General features: G+C 48.0%; 1 protein-coding gene and 2 long non-coding RNA genes across 6 annotated transcripts in view; 2 read left to right on the top strand and 1 right to left on the bottom strand.

Annotated features, from left to right (window-relative positions):
- Window positions 1-479: 479 nt before the first annotated feature.
- Window positions 480-12,381, top strand: LOC102003223. Of its 4 annotated transcripts, XR_263344.2 has the most exons (6): window positions 480-682; window positions 4,379-4,456; window positions 6,512-6,730; window positions 6,933-7,124; window positions 11,764-11,839; window positions 12,294-12,381. It is a non-coding gene; the product is annotated as an uncharacterized LOC102003223 (long non-coding RNA). The 4 variants fall into 4 exon arrangements; XR_263342.2 differs by lacking the exon at window positions 4,379-4,456 and having other exon boundaries at window positions 491-682; XR_263343.2 differs by lacking the exons at window positions 480-682; window positions 4,379-4,456 and adding an exon at window positions 5,490-5,786.
- LOC102003853 (myosin-3) overlaps window positions 12,311-24,148 on the bottom strand; it is a 21,620-nt gene continuing 9,782 nt past the window's right edge. Inside the window, exons 16-38 of the mRNA XM_005399362.2 lie at window positions 23,805-23,892; window positions 23,610-23,727; window positions 23,098-23,221; window positions 22,869-23,005; window positions 22,531-22,786; window positions 22,069-22,311; window positions 21,802-21,978; window positions 21,570-21,715; window positions 21,398-21,488; window positions 19,986-20,375; window positions 19,534-19,660; window positions 18,366-18,484; window positions 18,003-18,199; window positions 17,435-17,618; window positions 16,599-16,764; window positions 16,173-16,297; window positions 15,247-15,555; window positions 14,908-15,111; window positions 14,704-14,829; window positions 13,694-13,864; window positions 13,500-13,604; window positions 13,242-13,337; window positions 12,311-13,135 (exon numbers count right to left, since the gene is read on the bottom strand). Of these exons, the coding sequence (XP_005399419.1) occupies window positions 12,965-13,135; window positions 13,242-13,337; window positions 13,500-13,604; window positions 13,694-13,864; window positions 14,704-14,829; window positions 14,908-15,111; window positions 15,247-15,555; window positions 16,173-16,297; window positions 16,599-16,764; window positions 17,435-17,618; window positions 18,003-18,199; window positions 18,366-18,484; window positions 19,534-19,660; window positions 19,986-20,375; window positions 21,398-21,488; window positions 21,570-21,715; window positions 21,802-21,978; window positions 22,069-22,311; window positions 22,531-22,786; window positions 22,869-23,005; window positions 23,098-23,221; window positions 23,610-23,727; window positions 23,805-23,892 (3,870 nt within the window). The 3' untranslated portion in view covers window positions 12,311-12,964. The remainder of the gene's footprint in view (window positions 13,136-13,241; window positions 13,338-13,499; window positions 13,605-13,693; window positions 13,865-14,703; window positions 14,830-14,907; window positions 15,112-15,246; window positions 15,556-16,172; window positions 16,298-16,598; window positions 16,765-17,434; window positions 17,619-18,002; window positions 18,200-18,365; window positions 18,485-19,533; window positions 19,661-19,985; window positions 20,376-21,397; window positions 21,489-21,569; window positions 21,716-21,801; window positions 21,979-22,068; window positions 22,312-22,530; window positions 22,787-22,868; window positions 23,006-23,097; window positions 23,222-23,609; window positions 23,728-23,804; window positions 23,893-24,148) is intronic.
- Window positions 13,066-13,782, top strand: LOC102003639. Its single transcript, XR_263345.1, has 3 exons — window positions 13,066-13,158; window positions 13,299-13,502; window positions 13,690-13,782. It is a non-coding gene; the product is annotated as an uncharacterized LOC102003639 (long non-coding RNA).

Below are 24,148 nucleotides of genomic sequence, written 5' to 3'. Positions count from 1 at the left end.
CGTGAATTTCAGAGCCCCTTAGGTACATGTGACTTTGCCAGGGCTCCTCTGCTGGGAACATCAGCTGACTTCTTGCCATACTTAACTCTTGCTTTAATCGTCATTTCCTTTATCGATCCCCACATCCTGCATACTTGACCCGTTTGTACATAAGCTAGATCAGACCTGAGGCCCCGTGTCTTCTCTATACCCAGGCTCACAGTGTGACTGTACCGAGAACTTCCTTGATGAGCTTCTCTCTTGCTCCTGGAGTGAATAAACAGGCCCAAACGGCCCCTTCTTCTATTGGTATCTTGAGCCTCTTGTATCATACAGTCAGCTAAATTCCATCTCAGCAATAAATCCCCCACAAGGATTTTGTGATCTCTCTGGTTTAAGCAGTGTTAAAACCTTTGATTCCTTCTATCCTTCCTCTCCTTTTTCTTAAAATAGTCTGTTGCCCTCATGTCAAGGACCCTATCAACTTCCCTTTCTCTAAAATTGCATAACCATACAAGAACACTTTTCCTTGTTCTCCTTGGAGAGTACACACAATCAAAACATTCTTCAGTGCTAACCCCCAGCTCAGGTGGCACAGGCCCCAAGTCAAGGGTACACGGGTCTGCCAAGACCAAGACTTCTCAGTGTTTGACAGAGGGAGAGAGTATTTGCCATCTAAGTGGTCCTGGGAAGCAGAGTCTCTGTAAGTACTTTCTTTATCTCTCGGTAGGAATGGGGTGACGGAGGAGGAGTCTAGTTTGGGGCATTGTCACAGTTCTGGGCTCTTGTCTTATCTTTATGGGGATTGTTTGAAGTTCGAGTCCGTTTGGCGGGAGGCGTGGTGTCACCATTCTTAAATTGGCTAAGGGAACAAGGCAGGGTCCAACCTGGACTACGTCACGGGAATTTGTGATTTGGGGACGTCTTTGATTATCCTCATTGTCAAGAAAATCCCAGAGGTATAAGCACCCTTCCTGAGCATAGCCACGGTCCACTCTCAGTCCGGAGGAACCAGGGAAGTTCCTTCTATGACAGAGAAACCGCCCCTGGTGGGACCCGACTTGGGCTAGGGAAGGGAGGGCAAGTGGAACAGCGCCTGACCTGTGACCCACGGGTGCGAACAGAGGCGCCCTGTCGCATGGAAAGCCCGTTGTGGGAAAGCGGAACAGAATCCGAGCTCAGAGCTGTTGAAGGGACCCTAAATTGCAAGTAGACGCTGGGAAGGAGCTTGGATGCCTGCACCTCTGCATGATGCGGCACCCGTAGCCTGCCGATTGCTGACCGGGGCAGACTGGCGCGCCGAAAACTCCAGGAGCTAGAGGTGGTGAGAGCAGAAGCAGCCTCCGCAGAGGCTTTGGGGGACTCTGAAGTCATTCCCCGTTATCAGTGACCCAGCACTGCCCCCTGGTGGCAATCTTCATCAAGTGCGGCTTGATTTAAAAGGGGGCTGGGAGCCTCTGACGCACCATTTCTAGTTGATCTCAACAGCTGGGCTTTGGGACTATTTTTACTAATCCACGGGAACCCAATTCTCGTGTGATCTGAGCATTATGAGCACGAAAAGTCAAAGTACTTCATGCCTCTGTCTGGCTCCAGCAATTATCTGAGCTAATTCAGTTAGCCTTTGGGAACTGCCGTTCTATAGACAGTATCTTCCTAGATTATTTACTGTATCGTGGCATTAATCCTCTAAGGGAGTTACCAGTTATTCCCCTTTTACAGTTAAGGAAACTGAGGCTCAGAAAGGAAGTCTCATGGCAAGCACGACCTTCAGCTCTGAGCTGACAATGCCTCCTTAGCCCACCCCTCCCCACAGGACAGGGAGAATGAGAGGAGAAAGCATAGGGCAAGGCACTTCTGTCTCGTGGTTTGCAGCCATAGTTGCATAGCGAGCATATATTTTTTAGCTAAATCCTGGGGGTGTTACCAGTCTAGCACATGGAGAAGGGGACAACCGGGAATAAGGGGGCAGGACCAGCAAAGGGAGCTCCTCTTTCATCTGGACAGGACCTGGGCTCAGGGGAAGCAATGGCCGTCACATGCAGTGACCCTTGAAAGGCCAGAAGAGTTTTATTCTGAGTGTGATCCTCCCCGTGGGAGCCAGCATCTTCCTTCCTGGTTGCCTCCTCCATGGCGATGCACACAGGATCCAGCTAACATGTAAAATATATATAGAGAGAAGTAATACATGCTCGTTATAAACTATATTTGTAAAACAAAATAGAAGCGCCCTACCCTACCCAACCTCCTTCTGTTTGTAGGTGGCAGCCTCAGCTTGATAGAGCCCCAGCTTTTTTTTGGTACCCAGGTTCTTACTGGTTGGGAATTGGTCTCATCTGCAGGTTCAGGGTGTCATATAGTGCTGATGCCTGGGGGCTGTGCCCCAGGGGTTCTGATTTAACCAGTCTTGTGTGTGACTGGGGAATTATGTTTGTTTGTTTGTTTGTTTTGAGATGGGGTCTTGCTGTGCTGCTTGGGCTCAAGTAATCCTCCTGCCACAGTCCCCAAAGTAGCTGCCACTGTGTGCACGCACCACACCTAGCTGTGGGCATCAGGACATTGAAAAGCTCTCCCGGGGGTTCCTCGGCCAAGGCTGGAGAGACTGTCGTGTTTGAGCGCTGGGGCCCTGCAATGCTTATTGGCTCAGTGAGCCGCTGTGCTCTCACTGTGCTCTGCGGAGGGACCCCGGGCCCACGGAAAGTAACTAGGACCATTAAGGGAGGTGTCACCGGGAGCTGCAGAGACGACCAGCTCCCTGAGGAGGAGGAAGTTATGAAGGTTCCTCAAGACCAGGAGAAGGAAATAGGAGCCTAAATGGAGCACATGAGAAACAAGCAGCGTTTGGGTCCCTCAGAAAAGAGTAAAACCCAGCTCTGCAGAGGGCAGGGGAATGCTCTGGAAGACAGTAAAGTTCTGGGCTGGTGGCTGGAACCTCTCTTCCACTAGCAGGGTTTGGGGTGTGGCTCGGTGGTGGCAGTCTGTGATCTGAGACTTTGGGGGGCGTGGGGGGACGTAGGGTTACAGGCTGGCAGAAGTGGGCTCACAGGGAGAATGAGGGGCCTCCTGGAGCAGGACTTATGCTGAGGTGAGTCAAGCTCCTGCCGGTGACAGTGAACTGACCCTGCCCGAACCTCCATCCCCGGGCATGGCAGCTGCCCTAAAATCTCGGCTGGGGCAGGAACAGCCCTGGCCACGGTGCTCCAAGACAGCGGGAAACAAACCACACTGCCAGGCTGAAGAGGAGAGCGAGGCATCCCCCTCTTGGCTAAAAATCTAACGGGGGAGGATTCAAAATCTTAGATTAATCACTATATTGCAATATTTTTTAAAAGTCAAATGTAAGAATTGGATAAGAAAATTGTGGTACTTTTATATAATGGAATATTACTCAGCTATAAAGAAAGATAAACTCGAGGCCTTTGTATTTAAATGGTCACAACTAGAGACCATACTCATAAGTGAAATAAATCAAACATACATGTGCAAGCACCGCATTGTGTCACTAGTGTAAAACTTGAAAGAGTTAATTTAAACTCGGAGGTATGATAGACACTGTGAAATGATAGGAAACCACTGAAGAGTAAAGGGCTTCTGGGATGTGGGAAAAGAGAAGGGAAAGAAGGAGAAATTTTGTATGTATGTATATACAGGATAGTTAACATGGTTGTTCTTCTGTCTTCTATTTCTATGCTGAAAGAAACTGTCAATGAGTCTTTGGTTGACCAGTATTGCATGTCTATATCTGTTTTCATGAGAAGCCACTTTGAAGATATCAATATGTAATACAACCACCATTGTTAATTCCCTACCACTTTGTTTGTAACTCTGTATTGTCTGTATTGTGCTTGTGATATGTTGTAAAATGTAGTATGTCTGTTAATGTTTCCCTCCTTTTATCTTTAAAATAAAAAAAATAAATAAAAGTCAAATGTAGTGCAAGAAATTCCACGATGAACAAAATTTTAAATTTAGGTATAGGATTGGTATTACTAGCTTTGCTTTTTGCCTAAACTCCAACTTGGCTCAGAGCCACTCTGGATTCCTCTAGCAAGGGTGGCCAAAGAGCAGAAGGAGCTTCCACTTGTCACCCACTTTACCAGAGCCATCTGTCGGCCTCACACCTGAAGAACTTTATCACTTCCGCGAGGCCCTGCTGGGCACTGTGACGGCTGGCAGAGCAGTGGTGCCACCTAGTGGAAGACTGGTGCTAAGGTGTGAAAGACAATGCCTGGCAGAGCCACAGAAATGTCCTAGAGCCCTGGGGTGGGACCCTGTCCTGAGTGTGGGAGACACCACTGGGCCCTTGTACAAGTCCTCAGGGAGACCCAATGAGCAGAGGAGACGGGAGGTCCCACGTGAGCAGGGTGGGTACATTCGTAACAGGAAATTCCTGTCAAAGTTTCAGCGCTGTCACAGCCAGTGGGGTGATCTTGAAGCAGTCTGTGCTGAAGCACCTTCTGCACCGTCATGAAAGAAGGTAGGCCGTGTCTGTAGCTCCCCTGCTCTTCGGTCTCCTGTTCCCAAGTCTCTATTTGTAGGGACAAGGGTGAGGAAATCCATTTGTAAGAGCAAAAAACACACTCTTGTCAGGAGCTTGAGGGGGCTTGTAAAGTGTCAGTCTCAGGAACGCATCTCCCACCTCAGCTTATTCAGGCAAAGGCAAGGGAAGGAGGAGACGACGTTTCCTTTTGCACAACCACACCCAGCCTCCACGGTGTGACTCTTTGGAAACTCTTACAACAAATACAATCTGTGCCACACAATGGAGCACCTCAGCAGTTACACTGGTGATTAGTTCGTAGGAGTTTACACACTCATGGCGGGTGAATAGGATTTGCAAGTGCCCAGGTAGATTAATGAGGGACAGACAAAGTGGAAAGATTTCGTGCTTGGAAATAGAGTCCTTAGCAAACTCCCTGAGGTCTGGTTCTTAAAATGTGGTCCCCAGATCAGCAGCAGCAGTGTCACCAGGCCTAGTCCAGACCTGAGAATCAGAAACTGGAGGGCAGGGCCCAGGAATGTGGTTTGCTATCAGCAAGCCTTCCAGAAGACTCTGCAGCATGCTAGCTCTTGGGAACCACAGACCTTGGTCCATGCTTCTCAAACTAGTGTGCTCCGGTCACCCGGGCTCTTGTTAGCATGCAGATCCTGACTCGGGCAGTGCAAGGAAGGGCTTGAGCTTCAGCCCATCTGATACACTCCAGATGAACACGACAGTGCTGGTCTTTGGGAAGCTTTGTTTCCCCGGCCAACTTTGTGACAGGTCTCCTGGAGTGCTGGGTAACTGCACAAGTTATCAGATCCCTCTGCTGGAAATTTTCACTTAGTAGGTCTGGGTTGGGGTCCAGAAAGCCGCTTTTTTTTTTTTCCAATACTGAGGATTGAACCCAGGGTCTTTGTATTGAGCTACATTCTCAGCTTTTAATTTTTGTTTTGTTTTGTTTTTAGACAGGGCCTTGCAAATTTGCTAAGTTCCCCAGGCTGGGCTCAGATTTGTGATCTTTCTGCCTCAGCCTCTCAGAGTGCTAGGATTGCAGGCATGTGACCATGTCCAGCTAGGAATCTGCTTTCTAAACAGTTACCCTAAGAGTGTATCTTTAGGCATCAGCGTATCTTTAAATAGAATAGTATCATTGCCGTAAGCCGAGAACATTTTGATAGAGATTCCCAAGCTCCAGCCCAACCTATTGAACTAGAATCTTTGAGGAACTCTAAATTCTGTACTTTTTAAAAAGAACTCCAAGCAATGCTGGTGCCCAGCTGGATTTAAGCATCCTTAAAATAATGCTGACCTCTCTTTTTCTCAGGTAAGGAATCCTAATTTCTAGATAGTAAAATGCCCAGGATTATGAAATAAACTGGAAATAAATTAAGACTGGAGCCCAGATTTTCTCATTCCTTTTTCAGTGTCTTTCCAAAGGCTGTCTAAACTGTGTGTGTGTGTGTGTGTGTGTGTGTGTGTGTGTGTGCGCGCGCATGCGCACGCGCACGCGCTCCTGCCCGAGTGCATATGTCCACATGCACGCACATGTGTGGCTACAAGTTCCTGAGACAGAAACTGGGACACATAAGTAAGACAGTAAGTTGCAACTGCCACTCAGAGAGAGTAGAGGAAGTGTTTAAAGTGCCCCTAGAAAGGTCTACAAAGGATGGGGCATGGCTGCCAGTGGTTGGGAAGGACCCAGGGACCCAGAGGAGGCTCAGGATTTCAGCAAGTGGATGTAGCCAGGCAGGAGAGCAAAGGAGGGCCGCATTTGCTGCCATGCGTGGGTCTGAGGCAAGTGTCCTCTGCTGACAGACAGAGGAGCCACTCCTGGGTCTGGGCAGAGCAGGGATAGATGGATGTTTCACACAGGCCTGAGGAGAACTTAGGAATATCACCTAATTTGAGTGGACTCTGCTGTGATATCATTCACCTTGAATACTAGGCAGATGGTCCTTGAATTATGATAGTTTTATTTACAGTGGTATAGAGATGATATGCATTCAACAGAAACCATGCTTTGAATTTTGCATTTAGATCTTTTCCTAGGTCGGCTACATGCTGTGAGATACCCTCTCATGACGCTGCGCAGCAGCAGTGAGCCTGAACAGCAGCTGCCAGGCAGCCCCGCGACCACAAGGGGAAGCAGTTGACAGGCTACAGTGTGCTGTGTTGCTAAGCTACAACGTTCGCTAGGCAAGATGTATTAAATGCATCTTCAACTCAGGAGATTTTCAATTTACAAGGGGTTTATCCAGCAGAACCATTGTAAGTTGAGGAACATTTATACATTCTTCTGGGCCAAACGGTTTATAACCCATGTACACCTTAGGTCATTGGATCTTTGTATCACTAGCATTTAAAATCCATAAAACAGTATCAATGAAGCCATAAAATGCAGACAGACCTGTCAAAATTGCTTCTTCCTTTTTCTGTAATGATTAATATTCAAACTGTCTTTTTATCTCAGAAACTCAGGATGATTTAAAGCATAGAACTGCTATTCATATTTTCTTACAAAGATGTCGGGAATCACAAAAAAAGAAACAAGCCTCTGTTCATCTCCTACCCCATGTTTCAGACAGTGAACAAAAGAAATAGATCGTGCAGGATTTTAGGACAAGACAGAATTTGAAAGAAGTCGAGAAGCAGCCATGGTCGAGTGAGTATAAACTCTGCCCAGCACCAAGCTGGTCAGACAACGGAGATGTCCCTGGACTCTGAGGGAGGAATCTGAGTCTGAGCTTATGGAGCTTTTCTGGGAATGGAGTGGAAGAGACTTACAGACCTTGGGGTACTTCATGCTAGGTTTGGGGCCAGCCTCGCTGGCCCTGCCCCTCTGACCCCTTCTAAGGAGGACACAGGGAAGGAGGCAGGAAGACACAGATGTGCAGGCACTTCTGTGCACCCCGGTCACTGAATGTCCCTGTCTCCTCTTTTGAGGTCCTCTGTCTTGAAGGGGAATGAGAGAAACAGAAAGAGGAGATATTTTATGTTTCCAGCTGGAGACAACTAATTGAAAGACTGGCTTTTGCCCCTGGGAATGATGCCAAGATGCCGCCAAAATAAATCCCCATATACTGATGGCCTGTTCTTTGGGTCTCAACACCTGTTGTCCTTGGGACACAGACCCCAGGCCCAAAATAGGCACAGCTGCTGCCGAAGGTCAACTTGTCCAGCCCTGCAGTTAGGCTGTATTTGGAAACATATGTCCCTCTACCCGCCCTACTGTCCACCTCATGCGGAGCCTTGGGGCTTTACCGTGTGCACTCCTCTCCCCTCTTCCTGATCTAGCTTTCCTGGGAACTTTTGCTTCTCCCATTCCCTGATCTTGGGCGTAGGGTAGACAGCTGGTAAATGGCAGATGAATGAACACATGTATAAGGAGACACGAACCTGAACCTTCCAGCTGCAAATCTGGAGGTGGGTGGAGGCACTGACTCTGGGCTCAGGCACTGAGGGTCGCCAGCCTTCACAGGGCAGCACCCCGAGAGCCTCCTTTCAGATCCTGATCCTCACTTGGGCTTATAATCCTGTGTGAATATTAAACAGCAATGCCTTCGCTGTTGTTTCAGAAAGCCAAGAAAATCAAGTTCATGGCTAGGATTGTTCTAAAATCCATGACGAACCACTTTTGGGTTATTGTTCTGTGATTATTCTCCCTTTTTTACTGATGTGAGGAGGCAAGCAGCTGGCACAGAGAAAGCTCACTTTTCTCAAAGTCTACGGATTCCCCCACCACTTTACTTTTCCTACCAGGAATTCCATGGGAATATTGAGCTCCTCTTGTGCATAAAGCATTGCTAAAGCTGCCGACTTCCTTTTGGTCTTTGACTATAAAGCTGCATCACCTGTTACCTTCCTCTAATGCCTACTTCCACTATGGCTTTAATTTTATTATTATTATTACCTGGGTACTTCTATTCCCTTTACTGTCCTTGAGGTTAGAAAGCCACATCGGGGAGCCCTTTGTTTATCTGAGATGCCCCTTTTCTCAACAAGCCGGTGCTAGGTCCTCTCCTATCCCTTTTCATGGCTGCTGAAAGAAAGCCATGTCTCATTTGATATAAAATGGAGCAGACCCATACGTACACAGGAGCGAGGGCTTCTTGCTCCTCACCTTCATGAAAAGCCTGCAGCACCTTAGATAAAAATAACAAGTGCCATCCTAAGCTCGTGGGAACATGAGAACCTCCGGAATGCCTCAGCATAGCCGAGGGTAACCAGATCACTGCTCAGTTCTAACAAGGAGCCTCAGGGCCTCTGGGCTTCAGCTGTTTTTAGCAGTGGGATTATTGAGAGGAGTGCAAATAGACCTCCGTGTTCTGGGTGGCTGACAGGGTCTGAGGTATACTCGCTTATTAAAACACTCAGCTGTCACACTGACCCAGGCACAGAGGAATGAAGAGATGCCCTCACCACCTAGTGGCAGGCCACAAACTGCAGCTCATTTCCCCCCATAAGGACATGTTCCTCCTATTAGAAACTGTTCCCCTGTCTTGAAGAAGGGAGCCGTCTGCCAATCATAAATCAAAGTCTCATCCATTCCCAATAAAGGAGTCTGCCATCCTAGCTGGCAATCCCTTTACAGTTGACAGATCTTTTGTGATCTCATTCTTGAGTCTATATTTGTTGTATACTTAAAAAATCATAACAGGTAATAAAAATAGAAAGCCACAATGGGATAATTGAGACTCAATAAGGAATTCAGAAAGCCAGAGGATGATAGGAAGAAAATAAATAAATTCTGTGCCTTCATATCAGAAAAATAATTTTTAACAAGGTGAGGCTATTTATCTAAAACTAAGACAAGCAATTAAAAATGGTCCTTAGAATTTGGAGAGAGTAGGCTCCCTCTCGGAGATGTGTGCTGGAAGATGCAGAAGCTCTAGTGGATGTCACACATGAGCAAGAGGGCAAGCGCGCCCCTGCCGAGCGGCTGAACGGCCTTCCTGGGGGCCTGGGGGCGGCGTGGGTGAGCTGGTGGCAAGAGAAGGGTGAGCACAGGGGGTGCCAGGAGAGGTTAATAGAAATAGTCATCAGAAAGAAAAAAGGACACTTAGTGTGTTCTCATCCCAGTTGAAACACACCTGTGCCCTATGCCCATCTCTCTGGAGGTACCTGTTGTCTCTCTTTAGGTAGCCAGTGCACAGCTTTCATGAAGGTGAGGAGCAAGAAGCCCCCGCTCCTGTGTACCTCCACCTGCTTAGGTAGCCAGTGCTTTGTCAGGTAAAAAACAGTCTCAGGCTTCAAAGAGAATCCCAGCTCGGCCATTTTGACCTTGAGCAAATTACACTGTGTTTTGGTTTCTTCTGACTCTGCAATAAGCAGGTGTAATCAGGCCCATCTCCTCATCACTGAATCTTCTCATGCATGACACCAGAGGCCGCGCTGGCCAAGAGTTCAGTAAATAGTGGCTGAGTTCACCCTCCTCCTCCCCACTGCCGGACAAGCCCTCCTCTAGGGGGCGTGTGTCACGCAGCCACTCCTGATTTGGAAGGAGATTCCTGCTTTCATTTTCTCTCTTGAACAGCAAGGCTTCCCTTCTCTGTAATCACCCACATCTTTTGCTTTACGCAGCGAAGTTCATTACAATTTTTCTCATTTATGTCTTTCACTGAATCAGAGCTAAATAGAATTGGATGGTCAGAAGGAGCTTCCCGAACCAGACTCCACTTGTTTCCTTTGTGCTAAACGTCACACTTTGCTGATAAGTGGATATATCAGGTACCACAGCCTCAGAAATTTTCAAGGTCAAGGCTCTGTCCTGCATAAAATGCATCAGAAGCAGAAGCTTCTTTATAATAAATCTTGTTTTAAATCCTATAAAACAGGTTGACTATAAAGCTTACTTCCTCACTTGCCATTCCATATCTATAAATATTGTAGGTGCTTTTAAAGATCAGCACTATTTCAGATAATAAAATTATATAATACCTTAAAAATTAATAAGAATTTATCAACACCAATATTCAACGTCAAATATCCAATACTGATTCAAATTTCATAAACTAGAGTACATATGTGTGTACATCTGTGTTTTAACACTTGTTTGTACAAATCAAGATCTGTATGAGTCTAGATCTTATACAAAACAACTCCTACAGTATAATTGGTGGATGAGCCCAGTAAGTCTCTTTAATCTGTAGGTTCTCCCTTTTACTTTTTTCTATATTTTTTCTTTGCAGCTCATTTGTTGGAAAAACTAGATCACTTGTTCCACTGAGTTCCCTACATCCTGGATTTTATAGGTTGTATCATTTGTCTTTGCCCAAGTTGCTTACAGATTGGTCGTAATCACATCTAGAGGGCTGATCAGACCCCAGGTAGACTGCTGGGTGAGAATTCTTTGTAGGCAGTGGTGTGCTGATCTATCAGGAGGCGTATCATGTCTGGTTGTCTATCTCTTTGTGAACTGAGTTGTCATAATTTATCAAGGGTTCCTACTTCATAGCAAGACGGTGATATTCGTCTTTCACTTCTTTATCTAACAGTTGGAATACCTCTGCAGTGAGAAACTTCATTTATTTTCTCTATTGCCTGCTTTCTGCAGAAGGCAATATCCAGCAGTCCTCCTAAATGCTGAGAGGATCTCAGTGACTGTAGCCCCTTTGGTCCCACCTCAGGCCTGGACATGGATCAGACCTGTTCTTCTCGCTGTGATTTCCCCTCAGCCAGTCATCACCAGAAGAACATGCCATTTTTTGGTCAGAGTGTTGCCATGAAATATGGAAAGCAACTCAAGGGGCTGGAGTTGTAGCTCCCTGCCTAGCATGCAGAAGGTCCTGGATTTGATCCTCAGCACTACAAAGTTAATTGATTAGGGGGCTGGGGATTTAGCTCAGCGGCAAAAGCGCCTGCCTGGCAAGCGCAAGGTCGTGAGTTCGGTTCCCGGTACCGGAGAAAAACCAAAAACCAAAAAAAAAAAAAAAAAAAAAAAAACAAAGTTAATTGATTAATTAAAATAAAGTTGCATGTGAAAGCAAGTCAAAATGACTTAAAATTGCAAATAGGCCAAATCTGACATCAGTTTAGCCTCCTTCCCCTGATAGTGGCGAATCCTAGCAGACGTTACACTTGGGGTAGAGCACTGATGGGCACTCTCCAAAGACTTTCAATTCCACCTGAGTCAATGGGGTCATCTTCTAATCTAGAGACAGATAGAGAAAAGGACTTGGCAGCCCTTTCTGATAAGTTTAATTATAATGAAAAATGAGTGACCCCGGGTTAGAAGATGCTATTTCCAGTAGCTGGTCAGCAAAATAATTATTCTGACTTCTGGCTCTATTTTTCCTCTTTAGGTAAATACAGATTCATCCTGAATAAGGGATGGGATTTTTCACTGGACAGCTCTGAAAGAGCACAGATTGAGTCAAGGTAACTTGTGGTAGATTTAGACTGAGCTCCTGAAAGGGCCTGACACTGTCTTATTCATCTCTGTATTTCTAACTGCACAGTGCTAGCGTGGAGTAGCTACCCAGCAAATATTTACTATATTCCTGACATATTTCCCCAATAGAACTTAGAGGAGGTGGGAATTATCCCTTGCCTAATAACTACCCAACCTGAGGCTGGGTTTTCTTGAACCTAACTTGTGTGTTTCCCTCATATATTAAGACATGACTCTTAAAAAACTCTCCCTCCCCCCCAAGCACACACCAAAGCAATAGTTAACCTAGAAGTATTTTTTTTCTTTTTCATCTACTACCAGGTTTAAGCCAAAAGTAATCTCTCCCTCCCACACACATACAACAATTAATCAAGCCATCTGCCTCCTGAGATTTCAACATTGGGCATAAAAATAACCAAACAAAAAATCCTTTCTTTACAGGGTAGAAGGAAACAAATACAATGAAACAGCCCCAATTTGGAAACAAGGCGAATTTTATTGCATGTGAAAAGGAGTCACATGGAGATTGAGCATGACGGTCAGGAGCCGTGCGGATATACATTGTGCACATCTGCTGTCCTGCTCCAGGGGGCTCGCTCACTCCTCGCTCTCATGGACCACCATCTGGAAGGAGAACCCGCACTTCCAACCAAGTCAGGTGGCAGAGACACTTTCCTCCACACCTTGTCTGGCCCCCGTCCGGGAGCTGCTTGTCTGTTTCACTGAGACCGAGGATATTTCTTGCACATTGGGGTTTGCGTGACTGCATACGCGAGGTCAGAGCGTAGCCCAAGAAACTGGCAGCCAGAGAGCTAGCTCCAAATGCTGGGCAGCAATCCTCCCACATGCGTGGGGCTACTGCTGACAAACACAGCTGACTCTACAAGGTGCTCCTGCAGCAGCACTCTCAGGCCAGCAGAGGGCGCTTGAAGAGTGCCCAGTGGGCCAACCCCCTTACTCTTTGTGTGACCTGCAGACCTGGCTTCTGCCTGAGTGGGGCTCTGCTCGGCTAAATGTTTTTAAACAAATCCCTTCTCTTCCTGAGTCTAGGATTCCCCGGCTGTAAAGCCAAAGATTCCCCGTGGCTCTTTCCAGCTTAAAAGTTTCCGCAATCACCACGGGTTCTTCCTCGGTGGAGGACTTACCCTGCTGGACGTGAAGTCTCGGGTCTTCGCACGCAGCTTATTGACCTGAGATTCTGCAATGTCAGCACGTTCCTCAGCCTCCTCCAGCTCATGCTGAGCTTTTCGGAATTTCGTGAGATGAACGTTGGCTTGTTCATCCTGAAACCAAAGAGGTCAAGCAGGTAAGACCAGCATGCCCTTTCTGAAAGCCCTGTGGGAAACAGACAAGGCCACCGTCCCGAGACCACACGTGCGCCCGACTTACAGCCTCCTCAGCCTGCCTCTTGTAGGACTTGACTTTCACTTGAAGTTTGTCCACCAGATCCTGCAATCTCAGCACATTTTTCCTGTCCTCTTCACTCTAAAAATGAGACAATGAAGATGATTCGAGAGGAGAGGGGCAGAACTGCGCAAGACAGGCTGGCTTTCTTGGCTTAAGTGTTTCTTCCAATGTGTGGGTGGAGACTCCAAGGCTGGTGTGCACCTTCCGGAGAAAATGCCTGCTGGGCGTCTTCCCACTCACCTGGTAAGTCAGCTCCTTCACTCGGCGCTCATACTTCCTCAGGCCCTTCACAGACTCTGTGTTTTTCTTCTGCTCCCCTTCCAGCTCAAATTCCAGCTCTCGGATCTGGGGGAGATAGTAGGGAAATTAGTCCGGGGCTGTGGCGTGAGCTGGAGACGCTTGGGGGCTCAGGCCCAGACTCCTCCTTCAGGTACCCTGGTCTCCAGCTTCTGGATCTGCTTCTTGCCGCCCTTCAGCGCCAGCTGCTCGGCCTCATCCAGACGGTGCTGCAGGTCCTTCACCGTCTGCTCCAGGTTCTTCTTCATCCGCTCCAGGTGGGCGCTGGTGTCCTGCTCCTTCTTCAGCTCCTCGGCCATCATGGCGGCCTGGAAAGCAGATCACACCCTCAGAAAGGCAGAGCAACAGAAAGGCCTGGGAAGTATGGAAACCTGGCTACCGCAGGACCAGAGATCATGCTAAAGAAAAACAGCAGTAGGTAAGGCACTGGGTGAGCACATCTTCCACCCTGGAACAGGAGGGGAGCTACACCCAGCATATAAAGTAATGAACAAAAGGAACCCGCAAGGGCTGGATGGGAAACACTGCCTTCCTTTCCTGAAATTCCTCCACAGCTCTTTCCCACCACAAAGTTTTTTCATTATCACTAACATGTATAGTATTTTCAAAGGACCTTAATGCCTTGGGAAGACTTATTTGACGCCCAGCATCACAGGTTTGGGGATACTGAGATTCAAGGGAAGGTCCCTTGAGAAGGGCGTGCTGCATACATAGGTAGGCAAGCAAAGTAGCTTGGAGGTAGCATTCCGCCATCAGTCAGCAGATGGCGCTATGGGAGCCGCGGGACCAGGAGAAGGCCTGGGAGAGGGGCCAGGCAGGTTAGAAGGTTGAGGAAGGGACTGCAGGATTCATCGCCATATCTGGAAGAAGTCGGATGTTCAGGAAACAAAAGCACACTTCTCTACAACCACAACAAACAAGATGTAATCCCTTCCTGTTTCTTTTCCCTCTGCCCCCTTTCAAATGTACAGGCGGGAACAGTCCATCTGAGAGGAGATGGGAGTAGTTTTGAAGCAGAATATACCCCCACGGACATCCGGGAGAAGAACCTACCTGTCCAGTGGGACTATCTGAGGGTAGGAAGGAAGAGCAGGCTTTAATGAAACACACTTGTGAAGGCCACACAGCGAGGAGGCGAAAGCCTTACGTCTGTGATGGCCTTCTTGGCCTTCTCTTCTGCGTTCCTGGCGTCCCTGCTGGCATCTTCCACCTCGCTCTGGAGCTGCGTGAGGTCTGTCTCCAGCTTCTTCTTGGTGTGGATAAGGCTGGTATTCTTGGGTGAGAGGAGGTGCGTCATGCCAGTGTGTTCAGGTAGGCCCGACCCCCGTTTTGCCCTGCTACCCTCCCTCACCTGGGTGTGCAGCAGCTGCACCCTCTCGTTGGAATCCAGGAGCTCCTGTTCTGCCAGCTTCCGGGCCCTCTCCGTCTGCTCCAGCGTGGCCTGCAGCTCCTCCACCTCGGCCTGCAGCAGGTTGGCTCTGCGCTCCACGATTGCCAGCTGCTCCTTCAGGTCCTCCTGGCCCCGGAGAGCATCATCCAGGTGCAGCTGGGTGTCCTGGCCAGGGGAAAAAGGAACGCAGAGTCTGAAGTGGAAGTTGTAGCATCACAAGCCCCATATACAGCATGGAGTATCTGAGGACAGGAGGGGTCCCCAAGCCCAACCTCACCCGACCCCAGGAACTCCCCACACCTTCAGCTGTCCCTGGACGCTCCTGAGGTGCTTGAGCGTCTCTGCAGCCTGGCGGTTGGCGTGGCTCAGCTGGATCTCGATCTCGTTCAGGTCGCCTTCCATCTTCTTCTTGATGCGGATGGCTTCGTTCCTGCTCCGCACCTCCGCGTCCAGCGCGCTCTGCATGGTCTCCACCGTCCTCTGGTAGTTCCTCTTCAGCTGCTCGATCTCCTCGTCCTTCTCCACAATCTTCCGGTCAATTTCTGATTTCACTTGGGTTAGTTCAAGCTGGATGCGGAGGATCTTGGCTTCTTCATGCTCCAGGGCAGCCTGACGAGCAAGAGCAAAGCAGATGGTGTCCGAGCTGGCACAGAGCCTGCTACCGAACCGTTGCAGTGACACAGTCCCGATGGGTGGTCTTTAATCCAGGACTGCAACATTCAAATCCGCCTTTTTATTTATTTATTTATTTTTATTTATTTATTTATTTATTTTGGTTTTTCTCCGGTACCGGGAACCGAACTCACGACCTTGCCGCTCGCCAGGCAGGCGCTTTGCCGCTGCAAATCCGCCTTTTTAGAAAACCTGAATTTATCTCCAGTACACAAATATAACCACTTTCATTGCTATTTCATTTTGATTATATGATCAGATAATAACATTGAAATCATTCTCTTTTTTGGAGTGCAAAAAGCACCTTACTGATATTTAAAACCCAAATAAGCTTTTACAAAATCTCATTTTTAGACCTACTGTAGTGATTTTAGACCATACATTCTGGGTAACTCAAAGGTCGTACTCTCAGCCTCACACTTGTCCTGTCTGATGGGACAAGAGCAGGCATTAGACTTCGATTTTACAAAGCCAAAAACCAAGCCTCTGACGGGGGCCAGCTTGTCTCCGGGGCCCCACCACTGCCTCCGTTCCTCCCTGACGTTCACGCTCACCTCTGCTTCTTCCAAAGCCAGCTGGATATCGGCCTTTTCCAGCTCCATCTGCTTTCTTGCTTTCTCCAGTTCATGGATGGTTTTACCATTTTCAGCAATTTGCTCAGTGAGATCTGCTATCTCTTCTGCAAGGAGATAAGTTTGGATCGCACATGAGTGCCTGCATGGGTTTCTAGCATGGAGAGCACCGACCCAGTGCTTTGTGACAGGTTTATTATAATTCTAAAGGACTCCTGTTTCTTAGAGATAAGACACTGTGTGTAGGGAGACCCCCAAGGAGCACACTGGAAGGCGAACACCCCACGGGTGTATGCACAGAGATGTGGGTGTAGGGGTGTGAAGAAGGGAGTCACGCCCACACAGGCTCGCTCTGCTACAGAGTGTGCAGGAGAAGGTTTCAGACCATGTTAGACTGGGATGGCTTACGCTCTAAGTTTTTATTTTCCCGTTTCACAGTTTCCAGTTGATCTAAGGCTTCCTCGTAGGCATTTTTCAGTTTGAAGAGCTCCGTGCTCAGGGAGCGGGACTCCTTCAGAGATGCCTCCAGCTCTGCCTGGCTCTCCTCGCACTTTGTCTTCCACTCCGCTAGCACCTGAATCACCAGAACGGAAGGGGTTTCTGCGCATGCACTCTCCTCCCCCAAGCTTCTATTTAATATTTCCTTTAAGGGGAACGCGCCCAGAGTTGGGGCTACATTTTGTGGTATCATTTTTCTCTGGCTCCTTTTCTTGATTATTGGGTAACCAAGATTGCATTTTGTAAATTTATTGACCATACCCAATCAGTAACAATCACCATCTCCCAAAACTTTTGCCATCTCCGAAAAGCAGGTGGATCTTTTGAGCAGGAATTAGCTAGGGAAAAATGTCCTTCTTCTAATATGAAAAACGGTCCTGTGCCTCAGTATGTCATTAAAACATTGGTTTCAGTCAATTTATCTGCCATACTGGAGGAGAGGAGATGTCATAAAACCTCCCACTGAAACGTAAGTTTGAGTCTCACAAATTATCCATCCAGACAAATTAACAATATGTGGGAAGAAAAAGGATTTTGAACTGAATGGCCTTGGGGAAATTGATTTGTTTCCACCCACAGTGTTTGAAAGGGACTTCCACCCCCATTCCATTTCCATTTTGTTCCGTAGGTGAAGAAACTACATCCTAGTGAATTTCAGGACTTTCCCAAGGCCACACTGCTGGGGAACAAGAGTCAGGTGTGGGACCCAGTCTCCCCCTCCATGGTCACTAGAGCTCATCTCACACCTTGTCAAAATTCCTCTGCTTCTTGTCCAGAGCAGTAGCCAAAGAGTTGGCTCTTTCAACATCAACCATCAGATCCTCCACCTCTCCTTGCAATCTCTGCTTTGTCTTTTCCAAGGAAGCACATTTAGCATTCACTGCCTCAACCTGTTCCTCAGAATCTTGAAGGCGCTGAGCAAGTTTTTTCCTTAAATATGAAGGAGAAGCAGATGCGATTAAGTTTCAGTCGTCTTAAGCATTACTATTCATCAAGTTGCAATCACTAATCTATGCGATTCAAGCGCCCATGTGCTTTCGTTATCCCAGGAGAATTCCCTGACTGCTAAAAAATCAGTGATCAATAGCCTGCCTCATCTCTATCCAAGATCAAAGTCGCTTGTCTTAATAAAATGTGCAAACACCAAGTTCCTCAAATGTCACAGTGCTACACTTAAAGACACATGCAGTTGGGAACATCCAGTAACAGAAATGAACCCATCCAATCACCACCATGTAGTTCTAAATCCAATGTGCTCTACTCCATGAGCACTTAGGGATTCTGGTTCTTATAAAGGCAAACAGAGTTGCATACTTGGCCTCCTCCAGCTCTTCCGTGCGCTGGATGGCGTCCGTCTCATACTTGGTCCTCCACTGGGCAACCTCACTGTTGGCCTTGGACAGCGCCCTCTGCAGCTCGGCTTTGCCTTCCTGCTCCTCCTCATACTGCTCCCGCAGCAGGTCACAGTCGTGGCGGGAGGACTGCAGCGCGTGCGCCAGCGCATTCTTGGCCTGTGGAAGACAAGGAAGAGACCCTAGTACATTTAGCACTTGGATGCTACAATCCAAGTACATTTCCGCTATCATCACCTACTGAGTAAAGCTGTGGAGTTTTTGTTTTATTTTTGCAGGTTGTTTTTGAAAATTAGATCAAGGAAGCATCTTTCAGAGGAGGTACCTTGCTCTCTTCCTCCAGCTGCCTCTTGAGCTCTTCTATCTGTTGGGTGAATGCTTGCTTGCTTCTGGAAAGTTGGGACACTATGCTTTCTTTTTCTTCCAGTTGACGACTCAGCTCACCTATATGCAGAAGGAAATAATTTCATTCATACATTCATTCATTCATTCACTCATTCACCGAGCTCCCACTGTATGTTAGGCCCTGTGCTGGTATCTGGGGAAAGAATAAGCAATACAACACGGTCCTTTCTCATGGGACAAGGACGTGTCCAAGAAGGGGAAGTGGAAAGTACATCCTGACAGGATGGTGTTGTAAACTACCGGAAGCTGGAGGCAACCCGTGTCCGTAAGTCTGAGGAGAACAATTTTACATTCAGACAATCCCAGAGGCTCCTACAGCTCCTGTCACACCTCCCCGTGGCTGATGTTTCCAGCTGTTCGTTGATTTGTTATGAAGGGAGACACTGTACTTAGGACTTCCTTTCTCTAGTCATTTGTAGTGAGGCTGTGGGTGAAGATGGTTATGTTCAGATTTATATGCTGAACTGGCAGTCAGAGAGAAGGGGGCAGAAGGAAGGACTCGTGGTTCCAGAAGTGAATCCCCACATTACTATAAAAGGGGAAGTAACACTTTCTTCATCATCCTGTCTGTCGCTGCTAGCAAAGGATTGAGTCACCTGCCCTGAGGAAGCACTGCTGGCTGGAGCCACGTTTTCTAGGTGGAAGGCCCACATAACGTCCCCTGGCATTTTTATTAAACACCAAGAGCCAACAAGTTGGCCCCATTTCTTTCTTCATTCTCTAAAATGCTTGAATGCAGACATCCTGCAGCAAGAATTAGAAAGGCCATGGGTCTTAAGCATCCAGTCCTTCCTCTGCCAGTCAGCATCTGTCTGATGGAGTTACCCTAACTGTGGAAGAGCTTGAACAAAGCGCTACTTTGACAGTCTCCTCTTTCTGGCTGTCTTCCCTCTTGCCTTTATTGAACCCAGTAGTCTCTCCCTCTAGGATTTTGGATGGCTCCTTCTGTAGGTTATTTTAATTATCATCTCCCGGAAGCATGCCTTTCTAGAAATCCGCCCCCAAACCCACAGGGCCTCTCCGTTTTGGCAGCTGCCCCTCAGGGCGCCCTGCCCTTGGTCCCTTCCGGTTTCCTGCACGCGGCTCACCAGCCTCAGTCTGAAGACGGGACTTCTGCGTTGTCAGTTCGCTCAGACTCCTCTGAGTCTCCTCATTCTTGCCCCTGGCTTCACTTAGCTGATCCTCCAGAGTTCGGCAGATCTTCTCCAGGTTGGCCTGAAGGATTGGGGAGGGGGAGGGGAGTCATCTGACTCCATAGGTGGGAAAAGTGGACGCTGCTGCCCTACCCAAAGGTCTGGGATTTCTCTTCCAGCCCAATCTCAATCTCTCAGCGGTGTGTGTGTGTGTGGGGGGGGGGGCTGAACCCAAACCCAGGGCCTTCACACTGAGCTACATCCCCCAGCCCTTTTTCATTTTGAGACAGGGTCTCCCTAAAGTCGCTAAATTCCACCCCCCGGGGTTGGGTTCGAACATTCGACTTTCCTGCCTCAGCCTCCCAGCGTGCTGAAATTACACGCGTGAGCCACCCAGCAAGCTGCACCTTGGATTTCGACACGCTCTCCACGCTGCTGGACAGGTCATCGATCTCGAGCTTGAACTCGCTCTTCTCCTTCTCCAGCTTCTGCTTGACCCGCTGCAGGTTGTCAATCTGCTCCGCGAGCTCCGCCGCGCTGTCCGCGTGCTTCTTCCTCAGGGTGGCCACGGTGGCCTCGTGCTGCAGGGTGGCCTCCTCCAGGTCCCTGCGCAGCTTCAGGAACTCCGCCTCCCGCTTCTTGTTGAGCTCGATCTGGGTGGAGGTGACACCGCCCGCCTCCTCCAGGCGCTCGCTCAGCTCCTCCAGCTCCCGGGCGTAGTCGCTGCGCTGTTTCTCCGTCTTGGCGCGGGTCGCCCTCTCCGCCTCGATCTCCTCTTCCAGCTCCTCGATGCGAGCCTGTGAAGAGCAGCCCCTCAGCTCAGGGCTGCTGCCCGCAGCGACTCTCAGGGTCCCGGCTCAGGACAGCTAAGAGCAAAGTCAACCTAAGCTCCCGTCCCGGAAAACGGACCGCACAAACGCGGTGCGCGCACACGGAATATTCTGCAGCCCTAAGAGGAGTGAAATCCTGTCATTTGCAGCAAAATGGATCGAACTAGAGGACATCAAGTTAAAATGAAATAAGCCAGACACCAGAAGACAAACACCACGTGGTCTCCTATGTAGAAGTTGTGGGGAGGGGATCAACCTGAATTTAGGACAGTGGCCACTAGAGGTAGTTAAAGGGAGGCTGGTAGTTAAAGGAAGACTCAAAGAATTCACTTTGTCTTCTTCAACGCTGCCTGCATGTGCTGAACTATACACTGAACCCTTAATATGTAACTTAATACACGCGCAGCAACACCAATAACGAAAGAACAGGCTGCTTTCCATTTGCATCAGACAAACCAATTCACAGACTTTCCTCAAGCAAGTATAAATATTACTAAGTTCTTTTTTTAAAATTTTTATTTACAGCATTGAGGATTGAATCCAGGACCTCACGCATGCCACTACTACCAAATTACTGAACAACACCACCAGCCCCTTTTTATCTTGAAACAGGATCTCATCAAGTTGCTACAGCAAACCTCTCACTTGGGATCCTCCTGCCTCGGCCTCATGCAGCATGTCCCACTGAGTCTTGCTCTGCTAATTTCCTTTCACGAATTTTTCCTGCAACAACACAGTCTTTAGCCCTGCAAAAACCAACCTAAGGTATTTTCCATTCACCTAAATGTTGATCCCAATACTTCCAGTATGAATTGTGTCACAAGTTCCAAGTGTAATGCTCATCAGTGCCAGAAAGCCTGGCAGAAGGAAGACTGGAGCGACAGGCAGCTGCATGCACTGCCTCCCTGCTCTGGAAGGCTTCCAGCAGACAGTGCGCGGCTCACACTGAGTGACCACGTGTGTGACAGAGAAATCCAACGGCCTCCTACCTGCAGCTCTTTGATTTTCTTCTGAAACTGGAGACCCAGGGTCTGCTCATCTTCCACTTTGCTCTGCAGCTGACTGTACTCAAAGTCCTTCCTGCGGAAGGAAATGTAGAACGCATGAAGGCAGAGTCCCTCAGGAACCCACAGAGTGCAAACCCGCGGCTGCAGCACGCACTTCTTGAGCCTTTCGTCCAGCTGTTGCTTATCGTTCTCCAGGTCTAGGATGGACTCCTGAGCAAGCTTCAGGTCTCCCTCCAGCTTCCTCTTGTTCCTCTCCAGGTCTACACGGAGCTTCTTTTCTTGCTCTAGGGAGCTCTCCAGCTGCAAAAGGCCCCGGTGGCTTTTGAGAACAAAAGCTTTGCCAGGGGACCCTGAAGGTCGAGGTCTCCCCTGTTCACATTTCTTACGTCATCCACTTGCTGTTCCAGTTTGCTCTTGATTTTGCTCAAAGAATTCACTTTGTCTTCCTCAGCCTGGAGGTCATCCAAGGTCTGCTGGTGGGCCTCTTGGAGGGCCTTCTTTTCCCTGGTTAACTTTGCAATCGTTTCATCCAGCCCGGCTAGTTCCTCGGTAAGGTTTTTAACCTGAAGAGAAGCCACAGAGAATTATGGAGAAGAAATAAAGCTTAGTTTGCCATTATTTTGCCAAGCAGGAGAGACCCACAGGAGGAGTACCTTGTTCTCCGTGGCGTGCTTCTCCTTCTCAACCTTGGCCAGTGTCAGCTCAAGGTCATCTATGTCTTTCTTCAGTTCTGAGCACTCATCCTCCAGTTTCCTCTTCTTGGCTGTCAGCTCAGCATTGATCTCTTCCTCATCCTCAGCTCTCTCAGTCACCTCCTTGATCTTAGCCTCAAGCTGGAATTTGGCTTTGATCAGCTGGTCGCATCTTTCCTCAGCATCCAACAAGTTTTCACTTTCCTTAAAAAAAAACAACAAAAAACAAAAAATAAAAACAAGAATCATAATTCTTTTAAGGAGATGAGCTTTGTGACATTCCAGTATTTTGTTCTTTACTAAGTCCTTTGTGAAACATCTCAACTAAAAATCAAAATTCTCCACCAATAACTGAAACTTCCTAAATAAATAATCAAATCACAGAAGTTAAAAAAAAAAAAAAAAAAATTCCTGAACACATACAGCTTGGACTTGGAGCTGCAGATCATTCTTCTCTTGTACCAGAGTCACAAGCTTTTCCTCCAGCTCCTTCCTTTTTGCCTCCGACTTGGCGAGCTCGTCTTTGGTTTTCTGGAACTCTGCCTTCATGGTGGCCATCTCCTTCTCAGTTTCTGCACTCTTGAGCAGGGGCTTGATCTTGAAGAAAAGTTTCATCCAGGGCCAGTGCTTGACGTTCATGAAGGAGCGGATGTTGTACTGGATGCAGAAGATGGACTCCCTGAAAATACAGCATGGCTTATTCGTAAGAGAGACTCCTCTTGCCCCAAAGAGTGCATGTTTGAACAAAGACCCCGCCTGACCTTCTCTGCACCATCTTCTGGAATTCCACACGCATGAGAAACCCTCTGCACACAGCTTGGGTCCGAGTGATCAGTTTGGCCAGGCGGTCATCACGCATCTCTTCCAGGGTTCCCAGTAAGCCAGCCTTGAAGAACACCTTGGAGAGGGGAGAGGTGACACAGTGACCTGACTAGAGCAGCCGTGGTAGGAGGCCTAAAAGGCCAGCATCTGCCAGGACTAATGCGTTACCTTGGTATGTCCAAATTTGTACTGAGTGTGATCAATATCAATGGAGGCCAAGAGCTTTTCACAAGCTTTCTTGCTGTCGATGAATTGCCCCTCTGGGATTGCACTGGCATTTAGCACTCGGTACCTGCCATTGTAGACACAGAAATAACCATAGGCTGTCAGCAAAGATACAGACCTTGAAGGCCAGTGAGCTCAAGTCCTTCTTCCTATGGGTAAGAAGGCCAACTTTCCAAGAGGCAAAGAAACTTGCCCGTAGCCACACTGTAAGATAGAGCGTAGACTCTAGGTGTTGGGACTCAGGCCAGGACTTTTTCTGCCATTTTGTATTGCAGATAAAGTCCAGAGAAAAACATGGAAGAAACAAGTATATACACCTTGACCAACTGGTAGATTATTTTACATGGAGATCTAAAACTGGTGTTTTGAAGTCTTTTCAGACCAATATTTCTCCTCCTCAAATTTCAGTTTTTGCAGAACTTGTGAAGAAGATCTAGAACACTCTGATGACACACCTTTGTTTAAAATCCCCATACAAGATCCTGTTTGGGAAGCCTTTCCTGCAGATGCGGATGCCCTCTAGGACGCCGTTGCACCGCAGCTGGTGGAGGACAAGGCTGTGTTCCATGGCTCCTGTGGACAGAAGCAAGATGAGTCACGCAGAACCACTCACAAACCCGTGTTCCCCAGAGAGCTGGCAGGGGTCTCACCTGGGGTTTTGGTTTCGTTGGGAATTATGCAACGCACAAAGTGAGGATGGGTAGTTCTTAAATTGGACATCAGTTTGTTCAGGTTTTCCTAAAATAAAAATATTAAATTTGACAGGCTGCTGTAGGCTCTTACAAAGATGGAGATACGCCATGATGAAATATTCGTGTTTTAAACTTATGATGAATTCTGAAGAATAGTGACGTTACTTAACTGTCCTTTAATCGACCTATGACTTCAAGAGTAAGTGAGTAACTGGGGCTGGGGATTTAGCTCAGCGGCAAAAGCGCCTGCCTGGCAAGCGCAAGGTCGTGAGTTCGGTTCCCGGTACCGGAGAAAAACCAAA

Source organism: Chinchilla lanigera, unplaced genomic scaffold (genome assembly GCF_000276665.1).
Source record: "Chinchilla lanigera isolate Chin_1 unplaced genomic scaffold, ChiLan1.0 scaffold00066, whole genome shotgun sequence".
NCBI classification, from domain to species: Eukaryota; Metazoa; Chordata; class Mammalia; order Rodentia; family Chinchillidae; genus Chinchilla; species Chinchilla lanigera.
Note: the sequence above shows the minus strand (reverse complement) of the source record. Positions and strands in the feature narration are given on the sequence as shown.